Below are 20,151 nucleotides of genomic sequence, written 5' to 3' on the forward strand. Positions count from 1 at the left end.
GCGGGCCCTGCCGCCGCGCCGCGCGCCATTGGCTGCCGCGCCGCCGCGCCGCGCGCCTATTGGCTGCTGCGCCCCGACGGCGAGCGGGACTGACCAATGGGAGAAGAGGACACGGCGGGGCCGAGGGGGCGCGGAATGGCCCGAGCGGGGCCGGGACACGCGGGGACACCGAGGGGGGCACTGAGGGGACAGCGAGGGGACAGCGAGGGGACACCGAGGGTGGCACCGAGGGGACACCGAGGGTGGCACTATGGGACACCGAGGGGACACCGAGGGGGGCACTGAGGGGGCACTGATGGGACAGCGAGGGTGGCACTATGGGACCCCGAGGGTGGCACTATGGGACACTGAGGGTGGCACTGATGGGACACCGAGGGGGGCACTATGGGACCCCGAGGTGGCTCCGAGGCGCTGTGCCCCGCGCTGTGCGCTGCCCTCGCCCCTCGGACGGGAGCTGTCGGCTCTGGAACTGCGGGACTGGGGGGCTCAGCCATCCGTGCCAGCATTCCCAGGCTGCCGGGGCATGGTGCCCGGCTCTGGGTGGTGCCCAGGGCCAGCATGAAGAGGAATGGCCATAAATGAAAACACAAATGAAGTTCCAGCTCAACACGAGGAAGGGCTGCTTTCCAAGGAGGGTGGCAGAGCACTGGGTTCTCCCTCTGGAGTCTCCAGTGCCACCCCTGCCATGGCAGGGCCACCCTCCTCTGTCCCAGGGGCAGCCACAGCTCCTCAGGACCCCCTGTGCCACCGAGGAGTAAAGCACTTCCCTCAGCACCGAACCCAAATCCAGCCTCTTCCAGTTTTATTCCACCAAACCCTTTGGTGAGAACCACTAAGCACAAGAAAAGATTTATTATTTAAAAATTCTAGTGAGTTCCTAGATGCCGTTATTATTTTCTCTAGGCTGTGAGTGGAATATATATAAACAAACAAACAAATAAATAAATAAATAATCAGAGATTGCAAGAACTGAAAGCTTTTACCCAGAAGATTGCATTAAAGAAAACCCAGCAGTACAAACCTGACCAAGGCTTCAGGAAAGCTTTATGTAAGAGCACAAAGGGCCAAGAACCAGGGCTTTGCCAAAAAGAGGAACAGACAAAAGTGGCTGAAGATAAACACAGAGCACAAATCAAATGTGCCCCTACAAAGGGTGGGATGCAATCTGCTAATTTCTGCAGGAAGGATCTATTTTTGGAGCAAATGAGATACAAGAAGTGGGTAAAAAATAATAAAAAAAAGGTGTGTAATTGCCATGTGAATGGCACAGTCCTGGCAGCTTCAGGAGTAAGGGCAGATAGTGCACACAGCCCAACTTCTGGATTTGCACTGACACCACACTGCAATTCAAAATCAGGTCACCTTTTTTCAGAAATGCTTATGCTCCTTGACAAGCTTTAGATATGCTCTGAACTCATACACATGACTTAATTTAAAAAACTTCATTTTTCCCCCAATAATAGCTTGCCATTTTAGTCAAAGTGACAAGAAAAAATAGAAAAGCCTTGTGAATAAAACGTGGAGCTTGCAATGGCACATTCCTCACATTTCTCATGCAAGGGACTGCTTTAAGACACCTTAAAATATCAGTACAGTTTGGTTTTTAAGAAGTTTTATGTCATCTAAACTCTGTCAACTCAGTGTCACTCTTGAAGTACCAAGTTACACACATATTTTTGTAAATAATATTACATTAAAATACAAGAACTCCCCATGCAGTCGCTGTGATGGGGTAAAAGCTGTCCCAAACCAAGCACAACCCAACATTTCCCCTTTTTCTCTGTTAAGGATTTGCTAACAAGAAAATCCTCCCAAACACAGATGTTTTAGGGAGCAACGTGGGCCTGACAGAGCTGAGATCTGGTGACAGTGCTGGCAGCTGCACTCGCCACTCCTGCCTTAATTTGGGCAGATCTGGATGAATCATGTCCTCACCATGTGATTGGAGATGACTTTCACCAGGCTGTAACCAGCTGAGCTTTCCAAGGAGGCTCCTGAGCTGTGCCAGAGACTCCGTGGGTGAAGAGGAGCATTTCAAGAGGCTCTATTAATAAAAGCCTTGCCCTCGCTGAGCCTGCAGGGCTGTGCCAAAGCAGCATTAAAAGATTTAAATCTATTACTGAGAGATGCCCCATTTCCTTCTGCCACCAAATAACGAGTGACAACTCTGCAGCTCTGTGATCCCCCAGGGTTTTACAGAGCCAGAGGGAGGGAAGGGATTCTTCCCAGGAATATTCATTTGGTTTTAATTTAACAGCCTGCAAAATTTGATTGTAAAGTTAAAAAAGGCAAATTGAATCACTGGGCTTTATCTGGGGATTCCAGGCTGGATATGAATGGCTGTGGGAAGGATCAGGGGATCACAGAATTGGAATGGTTTGGGTTGGAAGGGACCCTAAAGATCATTTACTTCCAATCCCCTGCCATGGCAGGGACACCTTCCCCTCTCCAGATCACTCCAAGCCCTGTCCAGCCTGACCTTGGGCACTGCCAGGGATCCAGGGGCAGCCACAGCTGCTCTGGGCACCCTGTGCCAGGGCCTCACCTCCCTCACAGGGGGGAATTTCTTCCCAAAATCCCATCCAACCCTGCCCTGTGCCAGTGGGATCCATTCCCTGTGTCCTGTCCCTCCAGGCCCCTGTGAACAGTCTCTCCCCACCTTTCCTGTCAGCCCCTTCAGGCACTGAAAAGCCACACTGAGGTCACCCCAAAACTTGTCCAGGCTGCACAGCCCCAGTTCCCTGAGCCTCTGCTCACAGGATGCTCCATGCCCAGCTCATCCTGCTGCCCCTCTGCCCTCACTGCTGGGCACAGCCAGCTGCAGGTGAGGTACAAGATGGCTTTCTCAGCTGGGTTACCTAATCTTGGATTTAATCAACCAAAGCCAGCTCTCACTGCCTGTTCCAGGCTGAGAGCTGATTTAAACATCCTTTAAAGTGTATCCCAAGTGTTCTCTGCCCCACGCACTGAGGAGTGCAGCAGAGCTCACTCTGTGCCTCCAGAGCCTTGCACAGGAACATCAGCAGCAGATGTTTGTCATTTCCTCCTCCCTCCCAGCCCCTGCACAGCCAGGCCTTTATCTCACCCCCTCCCCTCCCTGCCCTGCCACGCCACCAGCTCCCTGTTCCAGCCAGGCTTTATTCTCAGGAAATGTCAGCAAACTGACCTTTAAAACAGAATAGCTGCTGTCAGTGCCTGGGATGTGTGCTCAGGCACAGCTCAGTGAGTTCATTGAGGGCGAGGAAACGATCATTAATTATGCCAGCAGCAATGTTCACTTTCTTAAATGTAAATGTATCCTAGAAAATTACCCCCCGCTTGATTTGCCTCCTCCTCCTCCTCTCAGCACCCCCAGGCATGAATCAGGAGCAGCACAGTGGAAATCCCCAGGGACATGCAGATGTATAATAATATTGAGTTTTGTTTTGCTCTCACTCACAAAAATGAGAACTATTATAATAATTGGAGTATTTTCTTGGGGAGTATGATGCCTTAATGAAGCACTTTAACAAGTTATTGAGAAAATAAAAACTTACACGTGGAAACATCTTTATGGCATCACAATTAACTTGCAGGAAATCCAGAGGGGAGTGAATTCACTCTGTGGTGTTCTCTGTAACATGGAAATGCTCGTGTCAGAGCACAGAGAAAATGCATTAGATAGGTGGGTTCATCTAAATTTTACTGTATAAAAGATTAAAATTTTTACCCTTCGAGCTGCTTGACTTGTGGAAGCCTCCACCCCTGCAGCCTGTGCAGAATAAACAACATCTCCTTTTTAAACCAGACTCTGTTTGGAGAGCTCCCAAAATCAGTAACCCCACCAAGGCCGTGGTCACCTGTACCTCACCTGGTACAAGTGTGGATATCTCCATCGATCACAGGATCATTGAAGTTGATTTCCAAAATGAAGTCCAACCTGTGACCAATCACCAAACCTCACTGCCATGAGCCATGCCTATTTGTTTTTTGGACATTTCCGGGCATGATGACTCCACCACTCCCCTGGTCAGCCCTTGCAATGCCTCACCACTCTTTCATGAGGCAATTTGTGCTGATGCCAGCCCAGCCCCAGCCTGGGGCCGTCCCTCTGCTCCTGTCCCTGTTCCCGGAGCACAGCCCGACCCCCGGCTGTCCCCTCCTGGCAGGAGCTGTGCAGAGCCAAAGGCCCCCCTGAGCCTCCTTCTCTCCAGGCTGAGCCCCTTCCCAGCTCCCTGAGCCCCTCCTGGGGCTCCAGCCCCGCTCCCTGCCCTGGGCTCGCTCCAGCCCCTCAGGGTCTTGCTCGGCGTGAGGGGCCCAGAACTGACCCCAGGGCTTGCGGTGCCTCAGCAGTGCCAGCACAGAGAGATCTCTGTTCCCTGATGTAGCAGATAAGGGCTGAGCGGCCCAGGCGCAGCCCATCCCCTCGCTGTCGCAGCCTCGGCCCGGCTGCAATGCAGAGCAGCGCGGGGCAGCAGCGCCGCCACAGCGCGGACCCTTCTCTGCCCGGAACGTCTCTCTCGCGCCCGGCCCGTCGTGACGGCCCCGCCGTAGCGGCGCACACCCCCTCCTCTGATTGGCTGCGGCGCGGCGCGCGCGCCGGCGGCGAGAGCGGTGATTGGCCAGAACGGGGGGCGGGGGCGGTGCGCGCGCGCGGTTTCCCGGGCGACGGGCGGGCCCCCGGCGCCGCCATGGCGAGCGTGCACGAGAGCCTGTACTTCAACCCGATGCTGACGAACGGCGTGGTGCACGCCAACGTGTTCGGCGTCCGCGACTGGGTCACCCCGCACAAGATGGCCCTGCTCGTGCTGCTCAGCGAGCTGGGCCGCGCCGGCGCGCAGCTCGGCCTGCTGGAGCGGCGCCGCCTCAACCGGCTGCTGCTGCCGCTGCTGCAGGTCGGGGCCGCGCCGCGCCGGGCCGGGCGGGAGGGAGGGAGGGCGGCCCCGCGGTGTCGCGGGCTGTCGCCACATGTCGCTGTCGCCCGCAGGGCCCGGATATGGCGCTGTCGCGGCTGCGCAAGGCCATCGAGGAGTGCTGCCCGCACCTGGCCGGCTCCGTCCACATCAGGTGCGGGGCGGGCGGGAGGAGCCGCGGCGGGCGCGGGACGCTGCCCCGGAGCTGGCCGTGGCAGCTGATAAAAACACGCGCTGGGGCCAAAACTCTGCCTTTCCTACTTGTCAGGCCGCGTTCTGAAAGGCACCAGCATGGAAGGCATCAGAGTTAAAGTTTCTGTGGGACAGAAGATCTGTTGTCATGTCGGATGGCTCACTAAACAGCAGCAGTTCCAAAAATGCAGTCAAAGATTTTAAATTTCAAAAATAACAAGAAAAAAAAAAGGGTTCCTGTCTGTTTTAAGAATAACCATCTCAAATAATTATTCTTTTAATAAAGATCTATTTTAAAAGAAATAAGGCCCAAACATTATAATATTGCTATTATTATTACTGTATTATTATTATTATTATTATTATTATTATTATTATTAGGCTTACCACTATTTAATATGATCTTTTTAATCTCAGTATGAAAACCTCCTGGGTCCAAGAAATTAGTTATCACTTGTTTGTGTTTACTCATTTATGCAGGAAGCAGGGGAATATTTTATTTGATGTCTGTATTAATGCCCTAAAACATGTAATTTTTCCCCTGTTGTCTGTATTAATATCCTAAAAATGGTATTTTATTTCCTTCTTTAGGTTAAAACTTATGGCAGAAGGAGAGCTGAAAGACATGGAGCAATTTTTTGATGATCTTTCAGACTCGTTCTCAGGGACAGAGCCAGAAGTTCATAAAACAAGTGTAGTAGGTAAATAACTCTTATCCATAAGCCATTTTTGATGTGATATCTGTCACTGATGTCATTCCCTCAGAACACAGCTGTGTTTTTCTGGGGAGGTGTCAGATTGCAGAATGCCATTTTCTCTTGCTGGGATGTTGCATATTAACTGCTAGTTTTGCATGCTGTGAGGTTGTTACTGATTTTAACAATTTATCCCTTCTCTTTTGTGAGATTTGCAGGGTGATTTACACCCTGCCACGCTGAGTTGTGTCACGGAGATGAGAGTCAGGAATTTCTGTTTAATTTCCCATTCACTCCTGGTTCCCGAGGAGCTGAGTGCAGCTGTGGCAGCTGCTGGCCGTGGTTCTGGTGTCCTGCCTGCAGAGCTCTGGCAGCCCGTGCTCACTGCAGCCTCTCCCTCTCCAGGTCTGTTCCTGCGCCACATGATCCTGGCATACAACAAACTTTCCTTCAGCCAGGTCTACAAACTTTACACTGCACTCCAGCAGTACTTCCAGAAGGATGAGAAGAAGGATGGAGCTGACGAGAATGAGATGGAGCTGACAAATCCAGAGGAGATGGATGGCAAGATGGAGAAAGAAGAACTTGATGGGCCTTTAAGGTGATCAATTCCTGTTAGAGCCTTTCCCACCTCTTAAGAAAATGAATCTTTGATTTGTTTAAAGTCTCCTGCAGCCGGGCTGAGCTGTGTGGCCGCTCGTTTCCTTGGTGCCACCGTGTGGTGACATTTGTCAGTGGCTCGGGAAGGTGGCACTGCCCCATCCTCATCCTCCCGCAGGGAGCCACAGCCCAAAGGCAGCTGCTGCCCACAATTTCCCACTGCTCGGTGACTCCTCTGGTTGTCACGTGCTGAAACTGTTGGAGGGGTCACTTCTGCTTCCAGCGAGGAAAGATTGCTCAATAAGGAGAAGTACACGTGCTGAAACTGTTGGAGGGGTCACTTCTGCTTCCAGCGAGTAAAGATTGCTCAATAAGGAGAAGTTGAATGGTTTTGTTTTCCTTTTCACCTTTCTCCAAATAAAAGAAATCGTGTCTGTTTACCTCAAAAAGAAGAAGCAAATCCTGAGAGTTTCCACCTGCTGAAGAGGTGCTCCATTGTAAGAATAATCCTGGAATTATTTGATGTGTCCATGTATTGAAAATGTACTTTGCAAACTGTATTTGTGTAAACTTGTGCAGGAGTTGGTGAGTCAGACAGCAGCTTTTGGGCTCTGGCTGTGTGCTGGGCTTGCTGGCTTTGCACAGAGTAAATTGCAGAACAGCTCTTTCCAGCAGTGATGGATGTGCCAAAGTGCCAGTTCATCTCCTTGGGACTCTCTTCAGAAAACAGAAAAAGAGAGCAGAGCCATTTGAATGTCTCAGCCCCAAATCTTCTCTCTGCTGTATTTCTTTAGGGGTTTTTAGGGTGTATTTAGGGTAATGCTGCTCTCAACTATAGTCTCTGCAGGTTGAAGCTAAACTGTGTGAAATCATTTGGATTGCTGGCTTTGATGGAGTAGATTTTGTTCTTTATTAAGTTTTCTCAGTGTTCTTTCATGCTTTGAGCTGTAATATCTCACAAAACTTTATGAAGCAGAAGTGGGGGTGTCAGATGCAGTGTGTTCCTGTGTTGTCTTTCCTTGCCCCTGTTTCTAACCAGAGTGTTTCTTACCAGGGAGGAAGAGATAGCCTGCAGTGGGCCTCTTTCCCAGAAACAAGCAGAGTATTTTCTTTCTCAGCAGGTATGTTAATTCTCATTAAAGTGGAGGAAATGTTCCATTACACGAATTTCACCTTGAATTTTACCCACAGTGTCAGCTGAGATGTTGCTCTGCTCTGCTAGAGGCTTGTTGATGTGTTGCTTGTTGTTGCTCAGTGTGAGCACTTGGGGCTATGAGTGTTTTATCCAGACATGTCACCATATGCTGCTGTTTGGTTCTCAGAAGGTCCTTCTGCTCTGCTTGCCTCACATTTCTGTGAAATGTGCTGTTTTGTTGGTTATTCCAGCTGGTAAATACAAAAGGGAACAGAAATACACATGGACACAAATGTCAGTAATTCAATAGTCAGTAATGCTAATTTTAGTAGCTACATTTGTGTGATTTTTTTATATTAATTGAACTGCTTGCCAAAGCAAACTGGATTTATCAATTTGTTTTCCTGAGGGTTTTTTTTTTAATGAGAAGATACATGCAATTCCAATGAGCAATGTGTGGCAATAGTTCTTCAGAGAGACACTTAGCCAGAATTCTTTAAATGCCTTTAAACAGTCCTTTGAATAAGGTTTTATTTGACTTGGTCTCTGTGATCTCTGGAAATTGAACACTATAATGTAGTATAGAACTGCCACTGTCATAATAGACAGAGCTGCTATAAAATCTTCTTTAATGTCCTCTCCAAGCAGATAACAGCCTGGCAATCCTGCACCACAATATATTTTTATAACCCTCCTTATGGAGTTGCATATCTTACTTGTACTGTTCAAATTTTATTCCAGGCTTCTTTACTAAAGAATGATGAGACAAAGGCTCTTGCTCCAGCATCTTTACAAAAGGAACTGAACAACTTGTTAAAATTTAATCCAGACTTTGCTGAAGCAGTAAGTATCTTTTCCTTCATGCAGAATGGTTGTAAAAGGATTTCTTATCTCAAGGACAGGATTATTTGGAAGTAATTTATTCTCTACTGAAATATAAGTAGATGATAAAACTGTGAGCATGTTGCATGTAAATGTTTGGTAATTCAGACTAAAACCACTGAAAGTACAGGAACCTTAATTAAGCAAAGTACTTCCCCTTCATGCACAGATATAAACCTCTTAATTTTGGTGGGACTGAGCACATTCTTGTTCAACTAAATCTGAAACTTACATATTTTACCCTCATTTTTCTAAGTAATTTCAGGCCTCATTCTCCTGTAGTTTAAAAATCAATGTTAAGTGCAATATCTGTTAATTTTGCTGGTTGTTGTTCACTTTGCTTCTGGTCCTTAATAGCAATTTATACTGAAGGCCACAGAGAACTCGTGCTGAGGGGCCAGACCTGTGGTGTGAGCTCTTGCTTTGTCCCTCAACAGCTTCTTCTTGAGCAACTTCCAAAGTTCAGCTCTTTCCTGCCTTGCTTTCTGCCTCTTCCTCCCAGCAGCCCAGGGCTGAGCAGACAGGATTTTCCTTGCTGCTGTTTGGAAGGGTATCCTTGAAAGGGCTGCCTTAGTCCCTGGCTGGACTTCACAGCATAGAGGATTATCCTGCCCAGTCTCAATGGCAAAAAGAAAATGCATAATTTTAGCATCTCCTTTCTATCTGCACAGCTTTTGGAAGCAGTGCTGATGTTTCTTAGTATCTTTCTGAGTGCAGACACTGGGAGTCCTGCCTCCATTCCCACTCTCACATAAATCCAGAAATTCCACCTCTGTAGAGATCTCAGACTCTCTGGGGTCTTTCCGACAGCAAGATCTTGTAATCTTCACCATTTGGCAGATCATGTTAGGGCAGACAGCCAGTATTGTCCAAGAAATCATCCAATTTTATCCACAAATTCTGCCCAGGTAGTATCAGTATTGCAACTTCTGATCAGTATTTCACAGTTACATGTTTTGAACAGAAACACTTCGTAATTATAAACAAAACCCATGGTTCAGTACCTCTACAATTAAAGCTGATTTTGTTTCCCCTTTCCAGCATTATTTAAGCTACTTAAACAGCCTGAGGGTGCAAGATGTCTTCAGTTCCACTCACAGCCTCCTGCACTACTTCGACCGGCTGATCCTGACGGGGGCAGAGAGCAAAAGCAACGGGGACGAGGGCTACGGGCGCAGCCTGCGCTACGCCGCGCTCAACCTGGCCGCCCTGCACTGCCGCTTCGGCCACTAGTAAGGGGCTCTGGCACCCCGGGCACCTCAGGGAGCTGCCAGGGACCTCCCCTTCCTCCTGAAAACCCCTGCGGGGGCTTTCTTCACTTGGCAGCAGCTGTGGGTGGGTCGGGTTCGTCGTGCGGTCTTGGTTGGTTTGGGTTCGTTTTTGTTTTGGTGTTTGTTTGGTTTCCATAATAACTGAGCCATCTAAGAGCTGGTATTTGTCTGTGTCCTGGGTGTTTAAGTGTTCAATTACATTTCCATGACCTCAGAGGGGTCAGTGGGCGTGAATGCCTGTTTTCTTCCATATTTTCAAGAAAGTGTGGTTGGTTTTCTGCAAGTCAACATAGAGCTGATGATCTGGCAAAAGAATATTTAAACCAAAAAAAGCCATCGGAGCTTTTAAAATTTAAAATGCCACATGGGTTGGGTTTATTTTGTTGATAAAGCTGGCCTGCCCATCTTCATTTATGGTTTGCATTTATTGATTGCTGCCTGGAGGCATGATGTGAAAGGACTGGAGAGGGGAAGGACGCTGCAAAGCTGAAAGCAACAATTTCTACACAGGCAGATTCTAAATGTTGCCCCTGTTCAAACAATAACTTGGCACCGTGGCCTGTACAGGGTTTGAAAGCCCATGTAGGGGTTGCAGCTGCATTTTGGTTTGCAGATGCTGTCAGACTTATTGTCCTGAAAACCAGGATGCACTGCTGAGGGCTGGGAGGAAAACACAGGCTGCTAAATCAGAGATCTGAGTGCATTATACATAATTCAGATCAATATTCCTCTGGATCAGGATGCTGTATCTTAAGCACTGTAGGAATAGTAATTGCTCTCCCTCTGCTCACAGCCAGCAGGCTGAACTGGCACTCCAGGAAGCCATCAGGATTGCCCAGGAGTCCAACGACCACGTCTGCCTGCAGCACTGCCTGGTAAGAGCTCTGCTCTGAGAGTTCTGCTCAGGGGGCTGCTGCAGAGCTCCTCTCACAGCAGCATCTCCCCCAGAGCACTTGACTGCCCAGCAGTGGGGGGCATCACTCCTGGCACACAGGGCAACAAACTGCAGGATCATGGGATGGTTTGTTGCAGCTCAGGGTTAATTTCTTAAGCAGGAATTGTTATCCCAGAGATCTCAGTAGTAAGCTCAAAGTTGAGTCTTAGATGTTGTAAAAAGAAGTATTTCAGAAGCTTCCTCCTTCCTGTCTGTTGAATTCTCAGAGTAACCAGCCACCTTTAGAGCAAGCAAAGTGGGAGGGAAGGCCTTGGATTTCTATTTTTTTCCCTGTAATTAACATTATGATGAGTTGACATCAATGGTATCAAACTCCTGAGGTGCTGCATTCCACAGTTCCCTGTATTTTTGTGCATCACTGAACTTTCAGCACTGGCTGGTGCCACACCAGCCTAGATGCACTTCTGATATGTTTTGCTGTGTAGCATTTAGCAGAAGTTTCCTTAGAATCAATCCTCAAGTGGTTTGCATTCCAGTGAGTTTTTGTGCATTCTGTAACAGCAAGCCAAGTAAAAAGTGCTGCAGCCATCAGTTATTTGCAATTAAATTTTGATCTTTTCCTTGCTAGAGTTGGTTGTACATCCTGGAGCAGAAGATATTTGATAGCTGTGTTCTGCTGGAGCATTCTGTGAACAAATCCTTACATTTTGGATTGCCAGTGAGTCCATTTCATCAGTCCTTAACTTTATTCTGGGACAAACCCATGTGGCAATGGGCATGTGTGTGATCAGAGTTTGGGATTTTGTGGCTTATCTGTTCAAGATAGGTGACTGGATTTAAACAAACTTGTTTAACACTCCAAAATTAGCTGTTCCTATGACTTTTATCCTTCATATTAACAAGCCAGAGTTCAGTTGCTTTAATGACAGAGCATTACTGCAAGGCTCACTGGTTTTCCTTCTGACTTACTTAATTTTCAGGCAGAAAAATTCTGTGGCTACTGGCCCAGGCACCATTTTGTTACAGTCTGGTGCTCAGGGGAGGTTCTTAGGCCTCCATCTTCCCTGAAGCTCAGTGCTGATGCCTCTGGCAGGGCTTTGAACACGTTTACTTGTACAGCTCTGTGAAATCTTGCAGGGCAGCCCTCCCCTTTGGTAGTTTGTGCCCTGGTAGATCTGTTGGCTGTTAATGTTTAGTTCTGTCTTCCCCAAATCTGCAGTTCCTTTGTTAAGAGAATTGTTCTAAAATGGACTAAACTGCTGGGAGGTAGGAGCAGACATGGCCTCTGTGGGGAAGGGAAGGAAAGCAAAGGCTCTGTTTGCACAGCAGTTCTGGAGAAATCCAGGTACTGGTCCTGTCCTCCTCCATAAGATTTCTGTGTGGAGGAGTGGAAATTACCTTTCACATCCAACAAAATGACATTCACATATGTGTGGGTGTGCATAAGTGAGTATTTAAAGAAATGCCTGGAGCAGTGTTCCTTTGTCTGTGCTGTCTTTTTGGGTCTCTTTTAGTAGTTTAGAGCTCTGCTCCAGTGTAATTTGCAAGCCTGGGGTACTCTGTTGTCTTCCAATACTGGAGGTATGGTTTTTTTTTTCCTTCTTCCCAGTATCTTGCTTCATTGGGAATACAGTCCTTGGTTCAGCAAAGAGCTTTTGCAGGAAAGGCTGCCAACAAACTAATGGATGCCTTAAAAGATTCTGATCTGTTGCATTGGAAGCACAGCCTGTCAGAGCTCATAGACATCAGCATAGCACAGAAAACTGCCATTTGGAGATTGTACGGCCGCAGGTATTTGCTTCCTTTGGAACTCCTGGGTTAGCTGCTGCACTTGTTAGCACATCATGCATTTATATAGGTGTAACAAGTGACTGTGCCTCTCCAGTGCACTAAAATCAAGCAATCAGACTGTGATTCAATACGGGCTGAGTGCAGTTATTTCCATTCTCTTGTGTTCCTTTAAAACTCATGCTGAAGAAGAGATAGAGTTTCCATTTAGTAGTGGCAAATAGATCATAAATTGTTCCAGTGCCCCCACTTTCAGCGTCTCTGTGCTTTGGTTGTGTGCAGCTTTCAGTCTGCAGTACTTGCTGTGCCTGCACAGTCCCTGGACTGCAGATATTTTACAAGTTTTCCTTCTCCTCAGGCCCCCGAGGAGACAGTGTAGACAAATGTCATAACAAGACCGTAGATTAAAAATGGTTGTTATTTGCTGCTTGAAAACTAAAAGCTGTTTCTCTTGCACAAGCACCATGGCACTTCAGCAAGCCCAGACCTTGCTGAGCATGAACAGTCTGGAGGCTGTGAACGTGGGCGTTCAGCAGAACAACACCGAGTCCTTCGCCGTGGTGTTGTGTCACCTGGCAGAGCTGCACGCCGAGCAGGTGAGCTCCAGGGCTGCTTGCACCCACTGCCATTTGCTGAGGGCACGTGTGGGTGTTGCTGACAGAGGGTGCAAGACCTGACTTGTGGTTTTTTCTGCCTTTAACGCCCTCTCTGGGGGCAGAGACAATGCAGGGTGTTTGCTTGGCAAATCCCTTCCCTGGGGGTTGTGCTGAAAGGGAGGGGAGCAGGGCATTGATCAGTGGCCTTCTGTGTTCCAGGGGTACTTTGCAGCTGCTTCTGAAATACTGAAACACCTGAAGGAGAGATTCCCTCCCAACAGTCAGCATGCACAGGTAGAACACTTAGCATTCAGCCTGTGAGTTATGTAACTATTGTGGAGTAGGATCTGAATCCCACTGCTCCTGAATTTTCCTCTGGATGCCTTGGGCTATACATTTTCCCATTTCCCTTGGCTCATCCTCATGGGAAGCTGTGCAGCATCAGCTTTTCTACAAAAGCTGCCTGTGTTGTTTTCAGACTGGTGAGACATTTTTCTTACCACAACCTCCTAAGATGAAGCTGTTCAAGTAGAAATTTCATTAACAGAGGAATATACGTCTGCTTCATGAGCACATGGAGCAATTAAATGCTCTGCATTGATTTGAAGCTTCGAAGTTCTGTTTAATTAGTGCTGCTTATTTTGATATATTACAATCCAGAAATAACTGAGATAATAGGCTAATAACCTGATTTTTGTGTGACTCTGGGAAACATTGCCAGAGGAGTCTATAAGATAGTATTTACATTGAAGTGTTTGACATCCCATTAGATATAGTGTGAGCCTTCTCTTTTCACTACAGAACAAGTCTATTTGTCTACAAGTCTCAAATCATTAGTAATGATTTAAAAGAGCCTTTTCACATAAAATGCAGTCAAGTAGGTGAGCTTCGATATTGAAACATTAATCCAGACCTGAGCATTTCTGTTCATGTCAGTAATTCAGTAAATTCAATAATTGGACAGTAGAGTTAGTGTGACTAGAGATAAATACCTCCAGGGGAAAATAAAAAGTAAATTCTAATTTGGGATTAGAAAATAAGCAGGCACAACGTCTAAAACTTGTTTCTGGATGTTCTTTGTTTAGCTGTGGATGCTGTTTGATCAGAAAATACAGTTTGAGCGAGCCATGAATGATGGCAGATACCATGTAGCAGATTCTCTTGTAGCAGGAATTACAGCCCTTAATAGCATTGAAGGTGTATACAGGTAAGAAATCGTGGGGTTTTATGCATTTGCAGGTGTGGTCCATGAAGATAATGAAAAATTTAGCACAATGATCACTGGCAGTCACATGTGCTTACATTTTTTTTCCTCTCCAGAACTAGTTAAGGTCATGTTATCTAACCTATAGGGCTATTCCCTTAGAGCATGTCCTGCAATAATAATTTGTACTTGTTTCTCTGGGCATTCTAAGAATTGGAATAGCTGAAGTTGGTGTTATTCTAGGGCTGTGAATCTGTCCTGGTAAGGTCTTCAAAATCTGCTATACTCAAACCTGAGCACAAAGCAGATTTTTATGTCAAATAGCTGAGGAGGGAGCTCAGGCCTTGAGTGAATTCCTCTGTGGCCTGGTTTCTACATCTCCAAAATGGAACAATGTGACTTTTTTTTTTCACTCACCTTAATGGGGTCTTGTTCCTAAATGAGAATGACATGTTAAAAATAGTTACAGTTAAAACTTGGTATTTGGTGAATATGAAAACCAAGGTAGTGTTCAAAGAATTTCCTGTCAATTTTCAATGAAGCAAAACACCTCAAAGCAGCCAGTGCCAGTCAGCCAGAAGAGCAGTATTCAAGCTGTGGGACCTGATGCTTGTCCTTCTGGAATTGGACTGATCATGAATTCCCTGATCTTTAAATACTCTGCTCAGTGTCTGGTTCAGGGCATTGTACCCATCCCCTGCTGCTGTGCATTTCTCCTCACTTCCCTGCTCTCCATTTTCCTGTTGCTCCGTATCCTCGTTAGCTCAGGCCAATTTTAGCTGCTTTACCTCATACCTGTTTTTCTCACAGATAATTACTTATGCTGTCTAGCTTGCATCTCCTCCCACTTCTGCTGCCTGTTTGGCCTTTGGTTTTGGCAATCCCTGGTTTCTATCTAAAGCTGTTTTATGAGTTTGATCCTTTCTGCCTGGGAGTTGTCCAGTTGGCACCAGGGAGATCTGTTTCTCCTCCTGTCTGTGTGTGCAGCATGTGTACACTTTGTCAGGGTGCCAGTCTGCAGTTATAAGAAACACAGGTCACAAAATAGAGACCTGTTTCACTGTGTTCTGAAGAGCAGAATTCTATACAAAATACAAAAATACAGTGATGTTTTTTTTCTACCACGACAGAAAAGCCATTGTATTGAAAGCCCAAAATCAAATGTCAGAGGCACACAAACTTCTGCAGAAATTGTTGATCCACTGCCAGAAAATCAAGAACACCGAGATGGTGATTAGGTAAGAATGTTTCATTTTCAGAGTATTAGAGCCACTTTGCAGTGATTAGAATCAGCATTTCAATTTGTCTGTGTTCAGACTTCACTAGTCTTCAGATTACCTGCTGTGATTCTGAGATTACAGAGTCATTTCAATTATTAATCACAGTGTGGAGGAATCCTCAAAATATTGTGTCATTTAAACCTAGTAATTTTTAATACATAAACTAAAAGGTGGTAAATTTAAAGTTCCATGAAGGTTCATGGAAGAAGGAAACACTGCATCTAAAACAAATAGGAAATGTGTGTGTGGTTTTACCTTGGTGTAAATCTTGAGAGAGCTATGGTGTTAATCTTTTGTATGCCTGTGGCATCTCCTCTTAAGGATGTAATTTAAATATATGATATATGCAGCAGCCTAATTCATAATAAAACCAACACCATTGTGGATGGAATAATTCCCTGGGAAACCAGTGGACATTTTCCATCCAGAGTGAAGGTTTGTCATGCCTGTTTGGCCAGGGTGCTGCTGTGCACAGCAGAGCTGTACTGGAGGTCCTCGTGCCACACCATCGCGCTGCCGGTGCTGCTGCAGGCGCTGGCCCTGGCCCGGGAGTACAGCCTGCAGTACTTGGCCTCTGAAACCCTGCTCAACTTGGCTTTCTCCCAGGTACGTCTGATTTGTGTTTTCACAGGGCTGCAGGGCAACGTTTATTCTGGGGAGCTGGATGCTGTTTTTACTCCTCTGAGATTTAAGAGCACAGCCTTGTTGGAATTAAATTATTGATTGTGAAGAAGCAAACTCTGAATGAAAAGCTTTCGAGGAAGTTAATAAAAGTTGAGTTTCATGTGTATCACTAAGATGTTATTGTATAAATTTCCCCTGTCTTAGTATCTTCAGTTATTTTTCATGCTGCTATTTTGGCTTTCTAGCAGCACAGGTTGGCTTTTGTATTAAAAATAATTCTGGTAATGAGTTCAGTTATATTGTTTATTCTGAGAGGCGTGGCTGAGAGAGCACTGACAGTGGAGAAGCCTTTCCCAATCATTTCAGAGAGCAGCTAATTTCTTCTCACAAGTTTTGATTTAAAAGAAAATTGTGGGGGAAAAGTTGGAAAAAAATGGTGGGTGTTACATCATGTTATGAGAAACAGACATGGTTTGTATTGGTTGTTGGTGTTCCCTGAAGAAGCTGCTCCTATCAGTGGATTCCAGTGTGAGACCAGCAAGTGTTTCTCTTTCAGCTGATCCTTGGCATTCCTGAACAAGCCCTGAATATCCTGCACATGGCAATAGAACCTGTCTTGGCCCACGGAGCTGTCCTGGACAAAGGCTGTGCCATGTTCTTGGTGGCCAAATGTCAGGTGGCTTCTGCAGCTTCCTACACTCCACAAAAGAAGATTGAAGGTAGTGTGAAGAGTAATTCTCTCTGAAACTGCTCAGAAGTGCAAACCAGTGTCTGTACTGGAGTCCTGCTTCACCAGTGTGTTACCTGGTTATTGTATACCAAATTCATTTGGAATTAGTTGTTGCACAGATGTTTATAATGGAACATTGTTTATCTGCATACTTCCACACACATTTTGCAGCAAAGGCTGAATAATAGAAACTAGCTGAGAGACCACGTTGCTAAGACACAAATGGTTTTGAAAAGCTGAGGAATTTGTAATTGGCCTCCTTAGACTTGAGCTGTCTTGCTTGGAGTTTTTACTGTGATATTTTCTTAAATATGAATATCCCCCTTTTTCCCCACAGCTTTGGAATCTGCTATCTCGAATCTAAATGAAGCCAAGGCTTACTTTGCCAAAGTGGACTGCAAAGAGCAGCTCAGAGACGTTCTCTACTTCCAAGCCCGGCTGTTCCACACCCTCGGCAAGACCCAGGAAAGGAACAAATGTGCCATGTTGTTCCGTCAGCTGCACCAGGAGCTGCCAGCACACGGTGTCCCCTTAATCAATGCCTTCAAGTGATGCATTTAAAGATGAGATTTGTTTGTTTTCCTGTCTTGGTTTTGTTTGTTTGGTTTTTCTACGAACATCTTTTTATTGTATTCGGTCATCCATGTTTCAGAATAACTGCCAATAAATCATGGTCTGCTCTTGAGCAAATTTGTGGTTTGTAACACAAATGTCGTTTTCCACTCATTTCACTTTTATTCTGTACTTGAATTTAAGAAATCAGTGGGGAAAAAAGAGAAAAGACCCTCTTGACTGTGTTATAACCACACTGAGGGGAGCAGTGCAGTCACGAAGAAGTAGTGTTCTGTTCTTAGCAGTGACATTTCCCAAATCAATGCAGGCTTTATGAACACAGGGGGACAAAAAAGAGTGGAAAATGTAGGCAAAGCTCCTTTGTGCTCTTTTTAAGTGGTATGGAAGTGGAGTCTCATTTAAAACGTGTCCTTGCTTTTAACCTGTCTGCAGTTGCTGTTTACGCTGCAGAAACAGATGGTGCTGGCAGAAGGGGAAAAAACAGGGTTCAGTCAGAGAGGTGCAACAGTGCAAAGTCCTGGCACTGTTGTTTCTTGTGTCCTTGTGCAGAGGGGGGATGAGGAGGGTGAAGAGTGGGAAACAACAGCCCCAGCTCAGCTAAAGTGTTTTTATTGTGTGTGTTCTCCCCTCGGCACTGTGTGTCATTCACCTGCTCTGCTTTTATGGGTGAATAGATGGAGATCACAACTGACTGAAGTATCTGGAGGGGCCAAGAAATCTCCAAGAAATCTGGAGAGGGACTTTGGACAAGGGCCTGGAGTGACAGGACACAGGGAATGGCTTCCCACTGGCAGAGGGCAGGGTTGGATGGGATACTGGGGAGAAATTCTCCCCTGTGAGGGGGGGGAGGGAGGCCCTGGCACAGGGTGCCCAGAGAACCTGTGGCTGTCTCATCCCTGGAAATGTCCAAGGCCAGGTGGGACAGGCGTGGAGCCGCCTGGGATAATGGAAGGTGTCCCTGCCCATGGGTGGTCTTTGAGATCCCTTCTGTCCCAAACCATTCTATAACTGAGTATGTGATGTGCTGGTGTTGACTGCCAGCAATGAGATCCTCATTTTGGAAGAAAATTTAATTTTAACTGTAGTGTGGAATTTGAGGGCAGATGGGATTGCACTCCTGAGTGTAAACCTTTTGTGGGTGCCAGTCACCTTGGGACTATAGTAAAGCTGAGCATCACTAAAGCCCAAGTGATCCCAAGTGATCTGCAAGCAGCAGATTTAACTGTGGCATTGCAGAACAGACCTCAACCTGGTTCTGCTGGAGCTGGGCCAGGTAAGGAGGAAGAGAGAAGCACTAGGGTGTGGTTGAGACAAGGATAGTCCTGTGTTAGTTTACACATTCCATTAATTAGTGCTGCATCAGGGCTGTTGGCAGATCATCGGGGCCTTGATTTTAAAACGAGGTTTCCAACGGCAAAGGGGAACCCAGCCTTGTGGAGCACTGGTGATGGCTCCTTCCCTCTCTGCTGTGTTTTAGCCGACATCGAGGAGTTTAATCCTTAAAATGTTCGGAGCACCTACGGCGCTTGGGTAAGTGCATAAACCTGATTTTTAGAGTGGCTTTCAAGATTCTGGTCAGAAATACAGTGTTTATCGACAAAGCTGGCAGGGAGGGCTGGCTCTGCTCTGGGGAGCTCTACAGTGTCAAAGTGGTGCCCACAAACGAGCCTCGAAGCAAAATGAGGAAGAGGGTTTGGCCAGCTGTGGTATTTGCATCTGCTCAAGGCTGAAGCTGTTGCTTCATGAAAAGAAAGCCGGAGGTGAGCTTGGTACAGAAATGGTCCTGGATGGAAATAAAAACAAGCCCCAAATACTGGACAAAGCACGGGGTATGTTTGCCGAGGGCTGGTATCAGCTGGGGTGTTAAAGGCCGTGCCCGTGAGCTCTGTCTCAGTGCACAGAGCCGCAACTTGAGTGGGAACTCTTTGCTGGTGGCCTCTGTGACATTTCCAAACAACCGGTTTCCAAACCTCCCCTTTAGGTGATGATTTATTTGGGCAATCTCTGAGTGCGGGGGAGCTGGCGCAGTAACCCGGTTTGCCCCCAGCCCAGCTGCCGCTGGAAGCCCGGGGTTTGCAGGGGCAGGGGCAGGGAGCGGCGCCGGGGCTGGGACCCCCCGAGGCGGCCGGGGCTGGGTCCCCCCGGAGCGGCCGGGGCTGGGTCCCCCCGAGGCGGCCGGGGCTGGGTCCCCCCGAGGCGGCCGGGGCTGGGTCCCCCTGGAGCGGCCGGGGCTGGGCCCCCCGAGGCGGCCGGGGGGAGCCCGCAGAGGGGCAGCGGGACCGGCCGGGGCTCCGCGCTGCATCCCGCGGGGAGGTGACGCGGGGCCGCGCGGCCCCAGGGGGAATAAAACACTGGGGGAAAATTTGTAAATAAACAAAAGAACAAAACACAGCGCTACCGCGGCTTACAGGGGGCGGGCGGGCAGGATGCGGCTGCCCGGGGGGAAACCTGCCCTTCCCCGGGGCGGAGCGGGGCCTCCCTCTCTCCCTCCCTCCCTCCCTCCCTCCTTCCATCGCTCCCTCCCTCCTTCCATCGCTCCCTCCCTCCTTCCCTCCCTCCTTCCCGCTGCCGCCGCCGGAGCGGAACGGCCGGGGATGGAGCGGGGCTGGAGCCGCGGCCGGGGCTGCCCTGAGGGCGGCGAGCGGCGTGGCCCCCGCACGGGGCTCTGTGGCGGGCGGCCTGCGCGGACACCGCGCGGTGCGGGCTCGCTGCTGTCCTTTCCCCATCCCACACGTGCCGCGGCACCCCGGGCACGGCGATGGCAGCGGGTGGCACACCGCGTGTGCCGCAGACC

The 20,151-nt window shown here is 47.8% G+C and overlaps 2 protein-coding genes across 2 annotated transcripts in view; one reads left to right on the forward strand and one right to left on the reverse strand.

Moving 5' to 3' along the window:
- RNF34 (ring finger protein 34) overlaps positions 1–3,563 on the reverse strand; it is an 11,873-nt gene extending 8,310 nt beyond the window's left edge. Inside the window, exon 1 of the mRNA XM_039724392.1 lies at positions 3,537–3,563. Coding sequence (XP_039580326.1) covers positions 3,537–3,548 — 12 coding nt within the window. The 5' untranslated portion in view covers positions 3,549–3,563. The remainder of the gene's footprint in view (positions 1–3,536) is intronic.
- Positions 3,564–4,626: 1,063 nt separating this feature from the next.
- On the forward strand, positions 4,627–17,469 carry ANAPC5 (anaphase promoting complex subunit 5). Its single transcript, XM_039724837.1, has 17 exons — positions 4,627–4,874; positions 4,967–5,046; positions 5,676–5,785; positions 6,185–6,380; positions 7,434–7,500; positions 8,256–8,357; positions 9,438–9,628; positions 10,461–10,542; positions 11,191–11,280; positions 12,172–12,353; positions 12,811–12,946; positions 13,166–13,240; positions 14,032–14,153; positions 15,281–15,388; positions 15,889–16,036; positions 16,611–16,773; positions 17,122–17,469. The coding sequence occupies exons 1-17, from the start codon at positions 4,671–4,673 to the stop codon at positions 17,334–17,336; spliced, it is 2,271 nt and encodes a 756-aa protein (XP_039580771.1). The 5' UTR covers positions 4,627–4,670; the 3' UTR covers positions 17,337–17,469.
- The last annotated feature ends 2,682 nt before the right edge of the window (positions 17,470–20,151 follow it).

This window comes from Passer montanus, unplaced genomic scaffold (genome assembly GCF_014805655.1).
Source record: "Passer montanus isolate IOZ18808 unplaced genomic scaffold, ASM1480565v1 scaffold53, whole genome shotgun sequence".
NCBI lineage: Eukaryota > Metazoa > Chordata > Aves > Passeriformes > Passeridae > Passer > Passer montanus.

Excerpts from the sequence above, each read along its gene's own strand:
- ANAPC5 (XM_039724837.1), top strand. The coding sequence starts at position 4,671 with ATGGCGAGCGTGCACGAGAGCCTGTACTTCAACCCGATGCTGACGAAC. Across the intron at positions 9,629-10,460 it reads CACTGCCGCTTCGGCCACTA|CCAGCAGGCTGAACTGGCAC; the intron begins GTAAGGGGCTCT and ends CTCTGCTCACAG. Across the intron at positions 12,354-12,810 it reads TGGAGATTGTACGGCCGCAG|CACCATGGCACTTCAGCAAG; the intron begins GTATTTGCTTCC and ends CTCTTGCACAAG.